At 48.5% G+C, this 18,341-nt stretch overlaps 1 protein-coding gene across 4 annotated transcripts in view; it reads right to left on the reverse strand.

The window, feature by feature from the left end:
• Window positions 1-17,502, reverse strand: part of NRP2 (neuropilin 2) — a 119,904-nt gene extending 102,402 nt beyond the window's left edge. For 3 of the 4 annotated variants that reach the window (XM_005904763.2, XM_005904762.3, XM_070387804.1), the window contains exons 1-2: window positions 16,558-17,501; window positions 2,077-2,254 (exon numbers count right to left, since the gene is read on the reverse strand). In XM_005904763.2, coding sequence (XP_005904825.1) covers window positions 2,077-2,254; window positions 16,558-16,630 — 251 coding nt within the window. In that variant the 5' untranslated portion in view covers window positions 16,631-17,501. Of the gene's footprint in view, window positions 1-2,076; window positions 2,255-16,557 lie in introns of all 4 variants that reach the window. The other variant, XM_070387803.1, reaches the window with a different exon arrangement.
• Window positions 17,503-18,341: the final 839 nt, after the last annotated feature.

The raw sequence follows: 18,341 nt of genomic DNA on the forward strand, positions 1-18,341 counted from the left end.
ACCTCCAGTATTTGTGCCAGGATAATCCCATGAACAAAGGAGCCTGGTGGGCTTATAGTCCATGGCGTTGCAAAGAGTCAGACATGACTTAGTAACTTAACAACAACAAGTGATTGTTGGCACATTCTGTCCTTTAGAGAAAACTCTCATTTTTGTTTGAGTGAAGAAAGACTTTAAGGTGGAGCCCACTAGACAAAACAAAGGGCATTCACACTCTTTGACATTATAATACAATGCTGCTCCCCACCTCAGTTTAACTAACAGGGATCTTGATGTTAACATAGCATTTCTTTTTTTGTTTTTGCTTTTTTTCTTGAAATCATCCAAGACTTTTATTCTATATATGATTTTTGTCATAGGCATATACACTGAATAGGGAATAATACCATTCTGAATGGGATTTTATATATGTTTACCTGATAGGAAACTAAAGGGATTACTGCTATAAAATTATAGAAAATGTAGACTGGTTCACAGTCAGTAGGAATTTATATGTGGGTATAACTAGGAAGTTCCCAATGCCAATATTTTATACTTCAATAGCTGGTGGAAAGTAGAACATCTTATTATGTAAGCTTCTGTAGCTACACGTATCCATAGAAAAAAAGAATGCTAAGTTGTGTCTGACTCTTGCGATCCCATGAACTGTAGCCTACCAGGCTCCTCTGTCAATGGGATCCTCCAGGCACAACACTGGAGTGGGTTGCCATTTCCTTACTGTGACCAAAGCAATAAAGAGATAGAGATTACAAAAATTAGAAACTTTGTGAAAAGAAATTCCCTTTGATGAATTTGCTGTATGACTCAGGGAACTGAAACTGGGGCTCAGTAACAACTAGAGGGGTGGGATGGGGAGGGAGATAGGAGGGAGGTTCAAGTGGGAGGGGACATAGGTAAACCTACGGCTGATTCATGTGGGTGTTTGGTAGAAATTAACACAATACTGTAAAGCAGTTATCCTTCAATTAAAAATTAAATAAAAAAAAAAAAAGAAATTCCCTCTGACGCTCACATGGAAAGGCTAGGTGGAAGAACCGACGGATTCCCTAGAAGAGGCTAGGAAGACGCCATTTCTAAACCACTCACAGATGTCAGTGTCTGCGTGCTGTCTCCTAAAATCACACACTTTCAAAATGGTAGAACCAGTGCTGTGAGCCCAGCTGAGTGACCAGGGGTGACTTACTTAATTTCTCTGGGCTTTGGTTTTCTAATCTACAAAATGGAAGTCATAATGATAATGATACCAACTTCTCAGGACCCTTGTGAGAACTGAATGGATTGATATTTGCAAAGAAATTAGAAGAGTGTTTGTTAAATAAATCCAGAATACCAGCTTCTAACCTGTATAGCACAAATTCTGAGAATCAAGGTGGATCTCAGGCCTACCAGTATAGATTTAGATTTTTAACTCTCTTTCTGTAAGGACCAGCTGCTGCTTCATAAAACAACAGCCTGCCTCTCCATGGCTAGATGCAGAGGAAGTCTCCACTTGGGGACTGGCTACTGTTTTATTAAGGAAGCTGCTGGGGTTCCTTCATGTGGGAACAGCAGTAGAAATGGGGAAATCTCCGGGGGGATGCAGGAGACGTGGATTCAATCCCTGGGTCAGGAAGATCCCCTGGAGAAGGAAATGGCAACCCGTTCCTGTATTATTGCCTGGAAAATTCCATGAACAGAGGATCCTGGTTGGCCTTGCAAAGAGTCATACACAACTGAGCACACACTCAGTGTGCTGAGGGAAAAGTCACTCCTAAGGTCAAGAGCTGGCATGAGGTAGTCCACCCCCTTCCCCTACGTGGAATTCTCCTCCTCTGCAAGCCTTTGACTTTAGGGTGTATTCTTTATACTCTTCACTCAATAAGTCTCTTACCTCCATTCTATGGGGTCAACTAGGCTTTGATTTCCCCTGAAAGAAATAAACCTCTTGAGGTTCCTCTCTGGGGCCAGGATATACCACTGTTCTGCAGGTCCTGGGGCCAGGGGGTGCTGCCATGAGGTGGCGGGTATGGCAGGAACCTGGGGAGGGGGATGGGAGGGTGTGTCTCATCGATGTACAGGGCACAGGGCGGCGCTTACTTGCAGTCGTGTTTCTCGATTTCGAAGTGAGGGTTGAAGTTGAGGACAATCTTCTGGTTGGGTTCGGGGGCGTAAACAATCCACTCGCAGTTCTGGTGGGATGGATAATCCTGGGGGTAACCTGGGGAGGTGATGTAGCCAGCATCTTTGGAATTCAAACGACCTCCACAGGGTTGGTCTGGAAGAGAAGGCAGACAAGAACTTCAAATACGTTACAGTCTGTTTTTTTCCTCTCCTTGTTTCTCTTCTCTACCAGTGGCTGATTAACACTGTTTTACAGACCTTTTATGGCAGTCCAAAAGACTAACCTACTTACTCATTCAGTGGAAGAGATTATTTCAGCTCATTCTCCCCCCAACTCACCCAGCCACACACACATACAACACACACACTGTCTCCAAAATGAAAATATTCCAGAAGTCATAAATATTTCCAATTACATGGGCTGATATTAAAAAAAACAAAAACAAAAACTGTAAACTTAACATGATTCCCTTCCTGTTCCTGTCTCTCCTGCTTGGCTCATTTTCTTCTCCTTCAAACCTTGCATCTCCATCTTTATCTCATAAATCCTTTATGTTATTTGATGGTGTCTCCTAGCCCAGCCCAGCCCAGCCCAGCCCAGCAGCCAGAAGTAAAGACTCCGGGAACCGACAATAGTGGTTTTGTGGTGCCGACCCACAAGTGAGCCTGTTAACAATTACTTGTGATACGGAGGAAGCATATTCAGTTTTGGGCCAGAATAGGCCCTGGAGGGTGATTTCAGCATTTTTTTTTTTTTAAGAAAGAAAAAGCAAAACCCCCGAACACTTAATTCCACATGCACCACAAATTTGATTTATTATTTCATTACACACTGAGTGGAAAAATCTGCATTAGGGAATCCACTGGCTCTGATCTCAGAGTTTTGACAAAGGTGCTTTGTGCTGAGTGGACGCCTGTGTTTTCTCTGAGCTTTCTATCCACTGTCCTTCCTGCCTGGTCACCACCAGCAGAGTGTGCTGCTGCTTTGTCCAGGGGTGACCAGCCATTGGAGAGGCAGCTGCAGGGGAGTAACTGCCAACCCCCACCTGCCAGCATGCCCGGCTGGAGGTAAACAGCTTTGTGGGGGCCAGGAGGGAAGCAGGCAATCTTCAAAGGCAGGAAAGGTGGGTGGTGACATTTGATGCATCTTATATTTGGGAGTGAAGTTCTGTCATCCCCAGGAGGGGTTCTTGGGAAATGAGAAAGGGGGATGCTTAATCCCACAGTAGAACAGAAGACTGGAAGGCACAAGAGACCTAGAAATATTCAGAAGCCTCTCGGAGACCTTCCTAAGATGTGTGCCTCTCTTAGCATCAATCACGATTTAATATCGCCATCTGCATGGAGCAGCACGCGTCCGTCAATTATGCATTCCGGCTCAGCAGCTACCCGACAGGATGGGGGCTTTCTCCTGTGTTCCCTCTTTGAGGAAAGGGTCATGCATTTTTTAACTCTACAGGTGCACTCTCCTCTTCCCCGTGTCGGTTGGTATTACTGTCTTCCAGACCTCTGCTTTAGATTACCAGCCTGACAGGCTTTAAATGCATAAAAGATGGGCATGCTGCACAATGGTGGTTGGGACACACAAATCCACGCAAGTAGCCTTTTAGGCATCGCACCTCAAGCTCAAACTGTGCCGCAGTCGAGCTGCCCAGAATCTAATGGATTCAGGTTCCATTTCCTACTGGGTGGAAAACAAAAGCAGGCCATTTCCTCTGGTTAGCAGAGACCACATCATCCTCTAAATAATGACCCCTCGCCCTCCCCAGGCCAGGAGGACAATGGGCCCAGCCTTCCCACCCAGATGGAGACGAGGCCAGTGGCGGAGCTGGGTGCCACTCGTCCCCCCTGCAGCAATCCTGCAGGCTTTCCAGGGGTCTACACCACTCAGCCATGCTGGGCACCCAGCGTCTTCCAACAAGGTCAAACTGTGGCCCATTGGGCTTTGCTCACTTGTGGGAAATAGGGCTGAGAGTGGCCCTCTGAGGAAGTGGAGCTGTCCGGATTTAGATCACCAGCTGCCTGGACTAAACTGGCAGGAGAGGAAATTTTCTACTGGGTGCAGCTCCCCTGCCAGCTGTTGTGCTGAAACTACAGCCCTGCTCCTGGCCAAACCACACCTTTTAACGCAAAACTCATCACAGGGCATCTGAGCTGAGCTCCTGTTTGGTCATCCAAACTCCCTCCCTCCTTTCAGGATCCCTTCCCTGTTCCCCTCCCATTACTCCTGAAAGAGGAATTTTTCTTCCTCAACTCCCTGCCTCCCAAGTTTAAGCTTTTAGTACTAAGACAGGCACACATAACCAGCAATAAAGACAGGAAACTTCTTCATAAGAAGGTTTTGTTTCTCACCCACATCAGGAGTAATCATTTCCCACTTAAAAAAAAAAAAAATTAAGCTATATATATCTCATAGAGGACAGTCTACATTTTCTGCTGTTAAAACTCACTTAACCTGAGGAAATAGGAGTAACTCATTTCTTTTCTCCTGTTCTTTCTTTATCTGAAGAAAAACCAAGGCACTTATTAAAATATTTAAGAACTCATTAAAACATCTGCTTTGCTTGCATGGAGTTAACCTTTTCAATATCCAAACATTTATAAACTCACAATCTTGTTTGGATGGCACGCACACTCAGAAACACACACACACACACACAGATATTGAACACACATCCGGGACACATAATTATTAGAAATTCACACTTCAGTCCTATACACACATTCACACCCTCTCATAAAATATCACACATCATTTGCACAGCCATATATCCACCAAGATAAATACTAGAATCTCCATCTCTATTTTTCTTGGAGAGATCTGAATTCTTGAAATCTATCATCAGTAAAAACTGTAAAGAAAACACACTTAATCCTTCTCCACCTCCTCTTGATAACTGATCTTTCATTTCCAGGTTTGGGGACCCTTCTGAAATACTGAAATACCCTTCTGTATTTCAGAAGGGTCTGTCTGAAATACAAACATGCCTCCAAGAGAAAGAGCATGTACTTTCTTCTGAAGAGCTGCACCACCCAGGGCTCAGGAGGTCTGTGTCACGTGCCAAAAGGAACAGCATAAATGTTCTCTATGTGTTTCAGAGGAGTCCAGCCCAGCCAAGAGGGAGTTGAACTCAAGGGCAAATGCCTTTAGGCCAATCTCCACATATAGAGGCTGAGGTTGACCCCATTGAATTTTAGCTACTGAGCCTGTCTGGCAAGTTGACAAGTGACTTCTTTCTGTATTTGGTGAATACCTTACACCTGGGGCAAATTCATGCCCAAAGAGAAGCAGGCGAACCCAAGCCTGGACAGTTCAGAGCAGGTTTTCTCCTACATCTGAGAGGGAAGTCTAAGGGATGGGCGAGGTCAGGTCAGATAAAGACCTCAGAGGTCTTTGGACCATGGATGAAAGGATTCAAGTGACACCTCTAGACATGATTAAAATCAAGGGACTGCTAAGGTCTAAAGTCACAAAGGTCTGATTTACTCCCATAACGAATACTTAGGTGTTTTAATTTGACATATAAAAGGTCAGATTATTTCTGACCTTCGTATCTTTCTGTTTCTTCTTTTGTTGGTTTTTCGCATGTGCTTTTGTTTGAGGCTTGCCAGGTGGCACTAGTGGTAAAAAACCCACCTGTCAATGCAGGAGACATAAGAGATGAGGGGTTCGATCCCTGGGTTGGGAAGATTCCCTGGAGGAGAGCATGGCAACCCACTCCAGTATTCTTATCTGGAGAATTCCATGGACAGAGGCTCCTGGCAGGATCCTCCAGTCCACAGGATTGCAAAGAGTCAGACATGACTGAAGAGACTTGTTTGCTGGTGAGCTAAGTACCATCTGATGCTGCCTAGGGGTACCTGTTCCTGGATCAGGTAAAGGGACTCTGGACCCGTCCACTTACAATTCTAAGGCGCTCTGGCAGTTTCAGAAGGAACTCACCCTCCTATAGGACCCAATTTAAGACAAAGCACTGGTTCCTTGGTAATACAATTTTTAGGAAGTATTTATTAAAAAGGAGGAGCAGATCTTTTAAAAAAATCTGGTCTGCCTCCTAAGGAAATTCAGCTGGAGTTGTTTTTAAAGGAACACTGTATGGCCAGAACTTGAAAATAATCGGATTATGGTGGTTTACTTCACAATGGCCAGGTGATAGCAGCTACAAACCTCGGGCTGTTCTGCACAATCAGATCACTCAGTGTAACTGAACTGAAGGTAAAAGTCCTTATCAAAAACGGGGAACTTAGGCTGGCTGGATATGGGACTGGAGCATCAGGTTGTTGTCAAAGGTGGGCCTGGGGTAAGGGGACCAGCCTACCAGGAGGGGGCGGGGCTGATGTTAGCCAAAGAGGGGATGCAAGCGCCTGGATTCTTAACTCCCGGTAACCTTCCTGTGAATCAGTTTCCTAAACTGTAATTCTGCAAGTGGCCGGAATTAAGTGTGTCATTTTCAAAGTTCTTTTTGGAAGTGTTTGTTTTTCCCTTGATCAAAACTGGACCCAGAACTCCAAAGTGCAAAGCCACTAAAAGTGAAGCTCTTCGTGGGTGTGGGCACAGAGGGTAACAGAATCAGTGCGTTACGCTGCCTTGAAGCCCCTCCCTGCCTTTCTGATGGAGCTTCTCTATAAGGACTTCGGGGCTTCCTGGAACTGGGTTTGAAACCCATTAGATCTCAGTTCCCTTGTTACTTTCAAATGCCACAGAAAAGAGAACAAGTACAAGGATTAGAAGACACTACATATATACCTGAGGGCACTTGATGGAGGAAAACAGTCTCATTTCATCCCCAAATAATACATTCATAGCACAGTCTCATCCTATGACCATAGCATTGTTTTTATTTATTAGTAGGAAAGAAAAGAAGAAGCCATTTCTATGACTTCAAAAGAGAGAAGGCCGTCACTTTGTTAACTAGTCAGGAGCCTTGTATGCAAGAGTGATCTCGCCACTGGAAAGCTGTGTGATCTTGGGTAGTTAGTAAACCACTCTGAGCCTTTATTTTCCCATCTATAATGAGGGGAGTGGTGCTACAGGTCAGTTCCAGTTCTAAATTTCATAGCCTGTAAAACTATGGAAGGGGAAAATCCTATAACCCGCAGATGAACCTCTAATTAAAAAGACTCTCTACCCTCCTAGACAACTAGGTATTTCTGCAAGGTGTTGATTTTATTTCATCTGCTTGGTAAGCCTGAAACAAAACTCTAGGATTCTTCAGTGAATGCATCTGTCTTGCATTATGGAGAGTTTAAATGTCTCTTTCAATCACATTAGCTCTACTGACGTGAGCTTCTTTTCTTAACTGAGTCTGTGGCTGTATATTTATAAATATAAGGCATACACAGTTCTGTGTGTGAGCTTCTCAACAAAGATGCATGAAAAGAAAACAGAGGAGGAGTTTTTTCCAATCTCTCACACAGATCTTCTAAGTCCTGTGCTCAGGGTTTGAACCACATTTTGCTCACTAACCTTGAATAAGCTTCTTTTAAAGTGATCTCTGTGGGCTGAGCCTGGATTTTGTTTTATTCAAAGCGACTTCAGCCTGTCACAAGACAGTCTCATAAAAATCTGTATCTTGGCTTAAGCTGGGAAGAAATGAGCCAATCCATCAGCCCAGGAATGTGGCTGTTTGACCACTTCCTAAGGCAACTGGGAAGGGATGCAATCTATTCAATTTATGGGGCTGGGTGGCAGTGAGTGATCCACTCCTGAAGGCACAGCAAATGAAAATTCCTGTGAACTTTTGCAATGAGAAAGTTCAAAATCTGAATAAAAGAACTGTCTGGGAGGGCAGGAAGGAGGGAATGGGAGAGAGGGAAAGGAAGGCAGCACTTGAGCATGGAAAAAGGAGTGAGGAATGAGGCAAACTTCCTCTTCTAAAACACCTCTGATGAATTCACCAAGGACAGAACTGGAAATTGGTCTGGAAACAGGGCCTTTGGAACGTCTCTCCTCAATCTGGATGCTAAAAATGAACCTTCATTTAATCGTTAAAATGTAAGTTTGATGCGATTACCTCCCCTGACCTCGAATCATGCCACCTGTGGTAACCTTGTTATTTGTCATCTTATATCATAAACAAATGCAATTCCAATAGGGCAGCCAATATAATATCATTAGTTGATATTTATGTCCACTCTTTCCCAGCCCTCATTGCAAATGCAATTTTGATGCCATTGATGAGAGATCTGGGATTACAATTCCTGACCATTTCAACAGACATTTGGGGAAGGAAATAGAAGAAGAATAATTTTAGGGTCTCTCCAAAAGGTAATATAATTGTTTTCATTTATTTTGATTAACAGAAGGCTTCTGTTGAAACATTCATGGCTCCCCATTGGTTAGTAAATGAAATCCAAACCCCTTGGCCTAGCAATTTGGACCTTGTATTTGGCCCAAGCTATTATTTCCAAACTTATTTGCAACTATTTGCTTCCACATTGTCTAAATGGCCATTTCTGAGTGTTCCCCAAACACTCAGTGTTTCCCAGTGTTTCTTCTCTGCTCCCTTTTGCCCTTCCCCTGCTATGCCTTTCCCAGCTGTAAACCCATCTAAACTATTAATACAGGCTCACACGCCACCTCCACCCTCCCTGATCTCCCAGGAGTAACCTCTTCCAACTTCTGAGGCTGAAGCTCTTTAGCATCTTCTAAAGTGTGAAAGAACCTTATCCATGCTGCCGGACCACCTGCTCATCTTTGGCAAACCTTACGGCATCAAACCCAGGGTCTTTGCCAAAGATCACACTCAATGAGGCTTGATGAATTAATGAGTTAATAATTGACTAGGTAACATCAGGTGGTTCAGTGGTAAAGAATCCACTTGCCAATGCAGGAGATGTGGGTTCAGTCCCTGGGTCAGGAAGATTCCTTGGAGGAGGAAACTCAATCCAGCATTCCTGCCTAGAAAATCCCATGGACAGAGGAGTCTGGCTGGCTACAGTCCATGGGGTCGTAGAGAGTCAGACACAACTGAGCACCCATGCACACTGACTCAGCAGGGTAATACCCAAAGTATCAGTAGGTATCACAAATTCTAAGAAAGCCTTATCACAAAGTATTCTGCGTGTCCAGCCTCCACCCTTCCTTCCCAACTCAGAGCTGCTATTAAATGCAAATATTTTTTATTGGTGAACCAGGAGTTTAGAGGACTTGTCATAATAATACCTAGTCATAGATCAAGGTAGAGCTAGTGTGAACTCATAGGACACAGTAACCTCAGATAATGATGAAGAACTTCAAAGGACATTTCACTTTAAATCTAATAATGGTAAAATTAATTTTATGTGAGGGCTTTCTTACCCCCTCATTCCATCCCCCCATCCTCCCAAGGGCAAGTTCTAGATATTTATTTTCAGTAGCACCAAGAAGCTTCAAAGTCCTACTTTATCCCTAAACTCTTGCTGGGTTTCAGTTCACTCCTTTCTACCCATCCTCCCCCATCAGCTCTCTTCCCCTGGCCCCCAATATGCCTTTTAGGCACATCTGTTTTATTTTTCCCCTTTATCAAAATAAATTATTTTTGCTGCTTGGTCCAGTCATTTGCAATTCCCTTTATCTTCTTCACTGAAAGACTGGCCAGAACCCAGATCCCTGGCTATCACAGGATCTTGAGAGGCGGTGAACAGGGTTTCACTGGCTGCGTGCATTAGACTGGCCAGCAGCCCCATCCAAGGCATGCTTTCCTTTTGTTATTCCCAGCCCTCTCCCCCCCCCCTTTTTTTTTCCTGGATTAGATCATGACTCTTTTATGAAGACCCAGAGGGAAATGGGATTATTAAGAGTCTTGCTGGGTAAAAGCTATTTTGTCTTTACGATGACTTTTTTTGAGTTCAGCTGCTGAGGGGCCTTACTGCCAGAGTAGAAGTTATTACACATTTGGGGAGCCCCTTCCATGTGGCGGTTCCTGCTGAGCACACTTTCAGGGATGAAGGATGGAAGAGGAGGAAAGGAAAGGAGAGAGATGTGAAAAATCAGTAGAGGCGAGAACTCTGAAAGTGGAAAACCAAGGCGAAAAAAAAAGTGTAAAGAACTGATGTAAATCTAAGATGAGAATCCAGCAGAGAACATGCACCTCTGAAGAACAGGGTGCCGAGAGATTAATTTGATGCTTATAAAACCAGACAAAGGTCTAGTGGGGTAAGAGCTGGGAATGAGTAATCATTTACTGATTTTTTTAAAAAAGACAAACTCATAAAAGTAACATAAACTTACCTCAAGGGTGTTAGTGTGCTTTCTATCTTTCTATGGTCACTAGATGCTATTAACCCCATTGAAGCTGTTTTGAAGAGTAAATGACTTCCGAACAGGCAGCTTAATATGTACTCAACAGTACTCTATGTAATCTGAAATAGCCCAACATCCTAGAAATCAGTCAGCTATTAGGATCAAACACACTTACAGATAGAGACACTGAGGTAGAGAGAAATTAGGGATTCAGGATCACTGAGCCATCAGGTGACTGACAAGAGGTCTGGCTCTAATGCTTCAGAAGCTAGGAAGTCCAATGAAGGTCTCCCTGAACCTCTCAGTGACAAACTTATTCAATAGCATTTAGAGACAGACAAATGTTTTGCCTGTTTGAAAACTCCTTTTTCTCTCCCAGTGCCAGAAATCTGTGTGTGAACAATGAGAGATGTGTTTGAGGCTGGGGTGTGAGTGGGCTGGAGGCACTTAACACCTTCTTCACTCCCAACACACAGGCACTCTGTTCCTTGTCATCCTGGCCCTCTTTCCTGCTTCCTGGAAACCAGGGTGTGTGTTTGGGGGGAGGGTGTGGCGGGGGTGTGAGTAGATCACTCAAGTCTGAAAGTATGTGTCACAATATCAGAGGGTTTTTTTTTTGCTAGCAGTTTCCATTTCTCTCCTGTCTCCTCAACCCTAGTCTTCTCCATCCTAAATGCCACGGTTGTTATTGTTCTACTGGAGAGGAGCAGCATTTTCAGAGATGGGGGATTTATTTTTATAGCACAGCTGGTCTGCCAAAGGTCACATAATTTGGCAATGTTCCCAGTGGTTAAAAATTAATTTCTCCTTATTAATACAACCAAGGTCCCATAGGATCGGAGCTCAGCCTTATCTAAACTTGACAGCTTCCTAAACCTTTAGAAGATGCTTTCTCCTGGAGGGCCAGCCACACTACAAGGCCACTGTGTCCTGGAATCCAACTCTACTGATTCCTATTAGGTAATGAGCCCATTAAGCCCTTCAGCCATTTCTCATAGAGGCAGCTAAAGCTTTGGAAAAGGCTGTAGGTTCTCCAGGACAAATGTTCACAATATCTTCCAGGAATGAGTTAATTAAAAAAAAAAAAAAATTAATGCCTTACTTGGAAGGAATCATACAAAAACTTTCAGGGATCAAACACAAGTATGACACACAAGGAGCGTGTCTCAAAGATTATCCAGTGGCAAGTGATGGTCAGATGATAAAATACCTCAAATATGTTAATGATACTACAAACCACTGCCCAGACATCACTTTTCAAGTCGTTTCTCGTCAGTGCAAGACATTAAAAAGGTATTATACTTCTGCTCCATTTTTGACAAAAAGAAAGTCTTGTCTCTACTTTCCTAAAGTCTCTCCCAACAGGACTTTTGGGGAATATATTCTGAAAACTCTTTACCAGTGAACCTGCCTCTGACTTCTGTCAGCTCGGAAGAGTGTCTCAACACTTGGGTTACCCAAAGACAGCTCATTCTCTTGACTGCTTTAATAAGCATCGAGGAAAAGACAACCACCACACAGGATCCCCAGAACCATGCAGCCCCTAGTGTCTCTCCCAACTGACCCCCCAAGGGCCTCTCCCCAGCTGTTATTCGCTTTCATGCCTCATTGCTTATGAATTGGCACTTGAACCCTCAGTCTCCTCTGCACTGTGAAGGCAGGAACTGGCCTTTCAGGTGCAGAACATGATCTATCCAGTAGGAGATGCAAGCCATTTGGTAGACAGCAGGAGTCCTGCCTTGATAGCCCAGGGTTCTAGTCACTGCAGCCTTCCAACATTTCATTTTGCCAACTGGGTGCTCTGTGGCTTAATCTGAGGTCTCCTCAGCGTGATATAAGAGTCCAGAGCTGCGGGGCTGCCTGGGCAGTCACAAATAATTGTACTGGGCACAACCTGGACAAGAAGGGGCTTGCCCTGGAACCCTCGTGGGGAGCGTTTTCTTTCCAGTGTTTTGCACTGTGTGCTCTGCTGGCAACTAGCACTAACTTCACTACCTCCAGTGGCTGTTTATGGGGTGAAGTGGATTTGGTACTCACTGAAAGCCAGCAAGAGACCAGTCCCTAAAAGTCTAGAGCAGGCCGTCTGTGCCAAATCCAGGAGTTTATAGTTCTACTTGCAAATGTTTATGCCTACCCGCAGCCATCGGGCAATGTAGGGAGACAGAAGAAAACAAAAACGAAAACCCTCTTCAAACTCCTCTCCTCCCGAGCCTAGACCGTGCGTGGTTGCCTCTTTCAGAATTTGTCTGAACCCAGACCTGTCTCCCACAGTCAATTTACACCTCTTATCTGATCATCCTGTCCAGACAGAAGACTGAATTGACCGCTTCTGCCAGGGACCACGGCAATGGTGTTAAAACTAGACCACAGATCAAAGCTCTCCAGGCAAGGGGCTGGTAGGGGTAGGAGGCGGGGGTGGGGGTGGGGCTTGGCGGGGTTGATGGTTACAGGGTCCGGGTTCTTTTGGCCCCAGGAGGTGAGACCCGAAGGCTGGGAAACGTCAGGGCTGGGAGTTACCATCATCTGAAGGAACCCATTGTCAGGGCCTGATGATTTCCTGAGCAAAACCCAGTTCCCCGCAGACCACGAGATTAAGTCTAGCCAAGGGGAGTTTCGTGGCCAAGCGCTGACCGTGAATGGTCAGCGCCAGGGGGCTCTCCTCGCTGTCTGAAACCGAAAGGAGGGGAGATGGTGGGAGGGAGGCGAGCGGTGAGCACCGGCCAATCAACCCGAGCGCCGATCTCCTTCCCTTTCCAGAGAAATTCAGCCGGAGCCGCAGAAGCGGTGACAAGCTGGAGCTGGATCCCCTAAGCTTGGCTGGGAAAGCTGATCACCATCCCCATAACCCCATGGTTCCCGGAGGGGCGCACGGTTCCTTCCACCAGCCCCGACCCCGGCAGCCCTGAACCTCAGCTCGACAGATGGCCCCCACCAAGCCGCCGGGACCTTAGCTCCGTGGATGCCCCCCACCCTCGCTGGGCGCCCGGGCGGGACCTGGTGGGGAAAACGGCTGTGCGCTAGCCCCAGGCGAAGGGCGGCGGCAGCCGGTTAATCACAGCTCGCCTCGCCTCCATTAACTTCTGTTGATATTAAAAAGAAATCAATCAGTGAAAATGGAGCTTTGGCCGTGACTATTTCTTTTTCTCCAGTGGAAAAGCAAAGAGCGAGGCGGCGGCGGAGGGGAGGCGGAACTAGCCGGCGACTGCAGAGGATTCTCCCAGGCCGAAGACCGCAGCGGAGACTTAACTTTCTGGCAATGGGCAGTGCTGAGGAAATGCCGCAGGCTTCTCCCTGGGGGTGTCCTTAGTGTGGAGGAGGAGGGGACAAAGCTAGAGGAGTTGGAGGCGGCCCACTTAACCGGGCTGGAGCTTCGGTTTTGCTTTCTCTGGGAATATTTTTGCCTAATAGAATGTTTATGGATCTCTCGGCTCTGTTTCTCTTGCGTAGCCCAAACAAATCGATGCGGCGTTAGAGACAGCGCGGGGTGGGGGTGGGGAGGGCTGGCTGGGGGGCCACCACGTCCCCACCACGTGGAATGCCCACACGCCGCGTGCTCTTCACCTGTTCGCGCGCACTGGCGGGCGCCCGGCGCGCAGCGCTACTGAAGTTGCGCGCATTCCCGCGGCTCAAGCTGCCTCCCTTCTGCCTCCAACCTCAGGTCCGAATCCCACCCCGGCTTTCCTCCACCAGCTCGGCCAGCGCTCCGGCCCCCAACCCCTCTGAGCCGGCTCTCTTGGGGCGGCGCGGGAACTGCAGCGCAGAGTGGAGTGCAGGAGGGGGCGCTCCCCGCAGGGCCTTCGGAGCGTCCCCCAAATCCCCGAGCGTGGGTAGGAGGGCGGCGGCGCTGTGATCCGGCAAGGCGGCCGGCGAGGCAAGTACTGGGGCAGCCTAGTGTGCGACGCCCACTCAGCTCCCAGCCGCCAACCACTGCAAGAGGCCACGCGCCGTGGCCACGAGGTTATTTGCTCAATTGCTCCCTCGCTTGCTCCTTCCGCCCTCCCCCCAACCCCACCCCAACTCGTCGGAGTGGGTTTCAACCGTCGCTGCAGGCTGGGCCCGGCCCCCTCTCGGCCGGCGCGCACCGGGTGAGTCAGAGGTCTAGCTCGGCCTCGCCCTTTGCTACTCGCTGCCAGCTCCCCCGGTGCCAGTCGGTTATTCCGACCAAAAGCCCTAGCAGCCCGCGGTTCGCGATCGCCTTTTCTAGGGACTGGAGAATATCCATCCCGGGCGGGTCCCAGCTCCGCGTCCCATAGGGACGTCCCACCCTGGGTCCGAGGCTGCCTGAGGCCTCAGAGAGGGTGACCGGCCCGCGCTCCCGCCTCTGGGCTTCTCTAGAAGTGACGCAGCGCGGCCCGGGGCTGGGGTGGGAGGGGGCTCTGCGGAGAGCGCGGGAGGCAGGTGGCAGAGCCTGAGTGGGTTTGAGCGGGTGTCGCGCATACACGTACACACTCCGCGCAGCGCTCGGGGACAGATGTGAGAACATCTGGGGTACGAGATGGCCCCTGAGTCTTTACCACCCCTCCCACTCCGCACAGCACACAGAACCTGAAGTTGTGTGTGTGTGTGTGTGTGTGTGTGTGTGTGTGTGTGCGCGCGTGCCGATGTGTACGCCAGTGTGCGCGCACTCGCGCACCCGGGCCTACCGGAGTCCGTGCCTGAATACATAATGTACCGTGGGCATCCTCGCCGCGCGCGCACGCGGACACACACACACAGCGAATCACACAAACATCCATAATTTATGCCGCTTTCAGGTCTGTGGGAGGTAATTTAATTTCGCCTCAAGCTGGGAACTTAGAATTAAGAGAACAGGGAACTGGAAGCCACAGGAAATTTCCCCAAGTGGGACCTGCACCCGTCTCTTTGATACGATTTGCAGCTGCTCTGAAGACCATTTATGGCAGAGAAAAAAGCAGCAAACGTGTGTGTCTGGAGAGTAAGGGCGTTCACGTATCTTTCTTTCCCTCAAATAAACACCCAAGCTTCAAGTGGGGCGCGTGCCTGTGTTGGGGAGTGATAATCAGAGTCCCCGGCTCCCGCAGGATCCGCTAACCCGCTGTCATGGGGAGGACCCGGGAGGCTGTCAGGGGTTCATGCTACCGCTGCGGTGGCAGCCTTAGACGTGCCTCCGGGTAAGGGCACTCCAGGAAGCGTTTTTCTCCTCTCTCTTTTCTCCATTTCCTCCAGGGATGCTTTCCCCACTTTCAGTCACCTGTAGCAGCTTTTAAGAGTTTTGTCAGATTCCAAAGACTCTTGTCAGAGGGGAGAGAGGCTCAGCCCTGAGAGAGTGGTGTGGGGAAGCAAGAACGTGCCCCACTAGATTTTCTGGAACCAGAGAGCCCTTCTCAGAAAGAGCAGTGCCCCTGGCCAGCCTCCACTCCCCCCACCCCCCAAATGCTTGCTCCAGACCATTCTGGGCCTTGCAGTGCTTATCTCTGCAGTCTGTCCACACACCCTTTTTGGCAGTGGTTGAGAACAAATTCTACCCAAAAGTTTCTAACCACTTCACAAGAGTGAGAGACCTTTGAGGGCCACGCAGTTTGTTCTATCTAATACTAGTTTTAAAAAGAACATACGATTTACTTCCCCCAGAAAATATACGGAGGCAGGAAAGAGAACTGGATGACCAACCGCCTCCGTTGGCAGCAGCGCCCAGCCCGGAACCGAGCCACAAGACAACTTGCTCCATCAGCCTGAGCCCAATGATTCGGAGGCTCATCCACACATTCTGCAAAGAAGCCACAGCATTGGAAAACCCAAACTAGATTCTTGTATTTCCCAAGCCCTTCAGTTAACATTGCTCAATGTAGCTAAGTGGAGGGAATGCAAATGATTTATATTTCGCTGGCTAGGTTGAAGAAACTCATGGGAGATGTGTTCTGCTTCAAGACAGGGGAAAAAAAATTCCCCAAAACTGTAATGCAAAGGCTTTGTAGTATTTTTAAACCTTTGATTCAGTCCATATGTGACATCTGAACACCGCCAAATTCTGTCTATGTTTCAAAACACACACACAGTCACATACTCCTAGCAGGAAAGAAAAGTTGGGTTTTCGCAGCAGTGGTGGTATAGGGAGGGCCGACTGGGATCTCTCTCTAAATTATTCAGTATTGAGCGATCCTCCTTCTCTTGCCATTGCGTGTGGCCCCCTGCGTTAGCAGTTGTTTTTAAAGGTAAAGGCATGCTGAAATGAATAAAAAAAAAAAAAAAAAAAAAACTTTCGGGGGGCTTACCTGCTTGGCCTCTCACTTCATGTCCTGAAAAGTAGAGAGCTAGGAAAATCCAGGTGAGAGGAAACATATCCATTTTGGAGAAGGTTTTCTCCACAGCTGTTTTTATAGATTTGTTGTTTAATGGTAAGTCTTTGTGTTTTTCGCTCCCTTGTGTTCTTCCTTAGTGTCCTCTGCAAAGGTTCCTACCGGTCAGTGTTTCCCTTCTGAGTCCTGGCGGCCTGTCGTCACCTTTCTTCTTGCTGGGTCCCCACCTCACCAGGAGGAGGGTAGCTCTTGAAATCAGCAGAGAGGGAGCAAGCCGGGAAGAGAGGATGGATTTCCTCTCTTAAAAACAAAACGCATCTATGTCCTCTCCAGTTCCTCAAAGTATCATTTCCTTTATCCTACAACATCCCGAGTATTTCCCGTTAGCCAAGCGTAAAAACAAAAAATAATAATAAAAGAATAAAAATACAAGCCAAGACTTGCCTTGGGCATCACACGGCCCCCAGGCAGCTGTGTGATCTCAGAGGCGTACACTGACATACATCCCTCGGCACTGGGGACCCGCACGCGGGCGGAGGCACAGACCGCCGGACGGCCCGAGCGCAAGGCGGCCGCCCAAGCTCTTGCCCTCGCCGGGTTCCCCTAGCGGGAGCCTCCCCTAACGGCTACACCCGCTTGGCCAGCCTCGCGAGGGGAGTCTGAGGAAGGAAGCTGCTGCTGCTGCGGCTGCGGCTGCTGTGGCTGCTGGTGGTGCGGCGGCGGCGGCGGCTGGGATCGCTTGGGAGTGAGCGAGCCCCTCTCCGAGTTCGCCCGCGCCCGCCCTCACCTCCACCTCACCCAGCGCCCGGCAGAGTGTCTGCGCGTCTGAGGATGTGCTGGGGGCGGGCTGCGGGCTGGTGCCTAGCTCGCGTTCTCTGCTTCCCCTCCGGCTCCCCCCGCTGCCTTTTCAGGCCGAGCAGCATGTGGATGTCAGAGCCGCGGCAGAGCTATCCGATTACGCGCCGGCTCAGGGCCCGCCCCTTCTGTGTTCCTGATTAAAGAGGCAGCCGCGGAGACGCGCGGCGCAGAGGCGAGTGCCGCGGCACCCAGCTTGGGAGGGGCGGCGGCGGTTTTCCCCCGGCAGCGGCCGGATCAAAGTTAAGGCAGCTCCCCCCTCAAGCCACCCATCTCCCACCCAGTACCTCCCGCCCACCCTGGCACCTCCGGGGCAGGGTTTCGCCAGGCCGCCCGTGCGTAATGCCCTGCAGAAGGAGCGCCCCCAGGCACCTCCCGGGCGCGCTGCCCTTGGCCGCTTGGCCCCCGTCCGAGGGAGACTCCGCGGGAAACGGAGGAAATTCTTGTCCCCCCTCTCCCGATTCCCCGACTCCGGTGCCACACACGTAGAGCCCAGCACAATGCCACGCGCAATGGCGTTACAAGAGGAGTTGGGTGGCGTTCGGTGTTTGGAGCAGGGAACCCGGCAGCAGCTCAGCCATGCGTTCGCACCGGCAGCAGTGCGTGGCGGCGACACACACGTTCAGCCCTGGCTGAATAAAACCCCAAACACTCCTTGCGTTTACTACTCAGATCCTTTGTTTTGTCCCAAACATACTCCTCTCCTCTCTGCGTGAGGATTTAGTTTTTCCTGCGTCCCTAACTTGTAACTATCAGAAGAGGAAAGACGTTCTTCAAAACAATTTTTCAGTAAAATTAAATTGGATTCCGCCAGCCCTCCAAAAATGTCCAGGTAGGAAGACTTCTCAAAATACTACAGAAACCTTCTCTTCACATTTCCCCGTGGTAATGTGGTCACACCGCCG

The sequence above is a fragment of the Bos mutus genome, chromosome 2, assembly GCF_027580195.1.
Source record: "Bos mutus isolate GX-2022 chromosome 2, NWIPB_WYAK_1.1, whole genome shotgun sequence".
In the NCBI taxonomy this organism is placed as follows: domain Eukaryota; kingdom Metazoa; phylum Chordata; class Mammalia; order Artiodactyla; family Bovidae; genus Bos; species Bos mutus.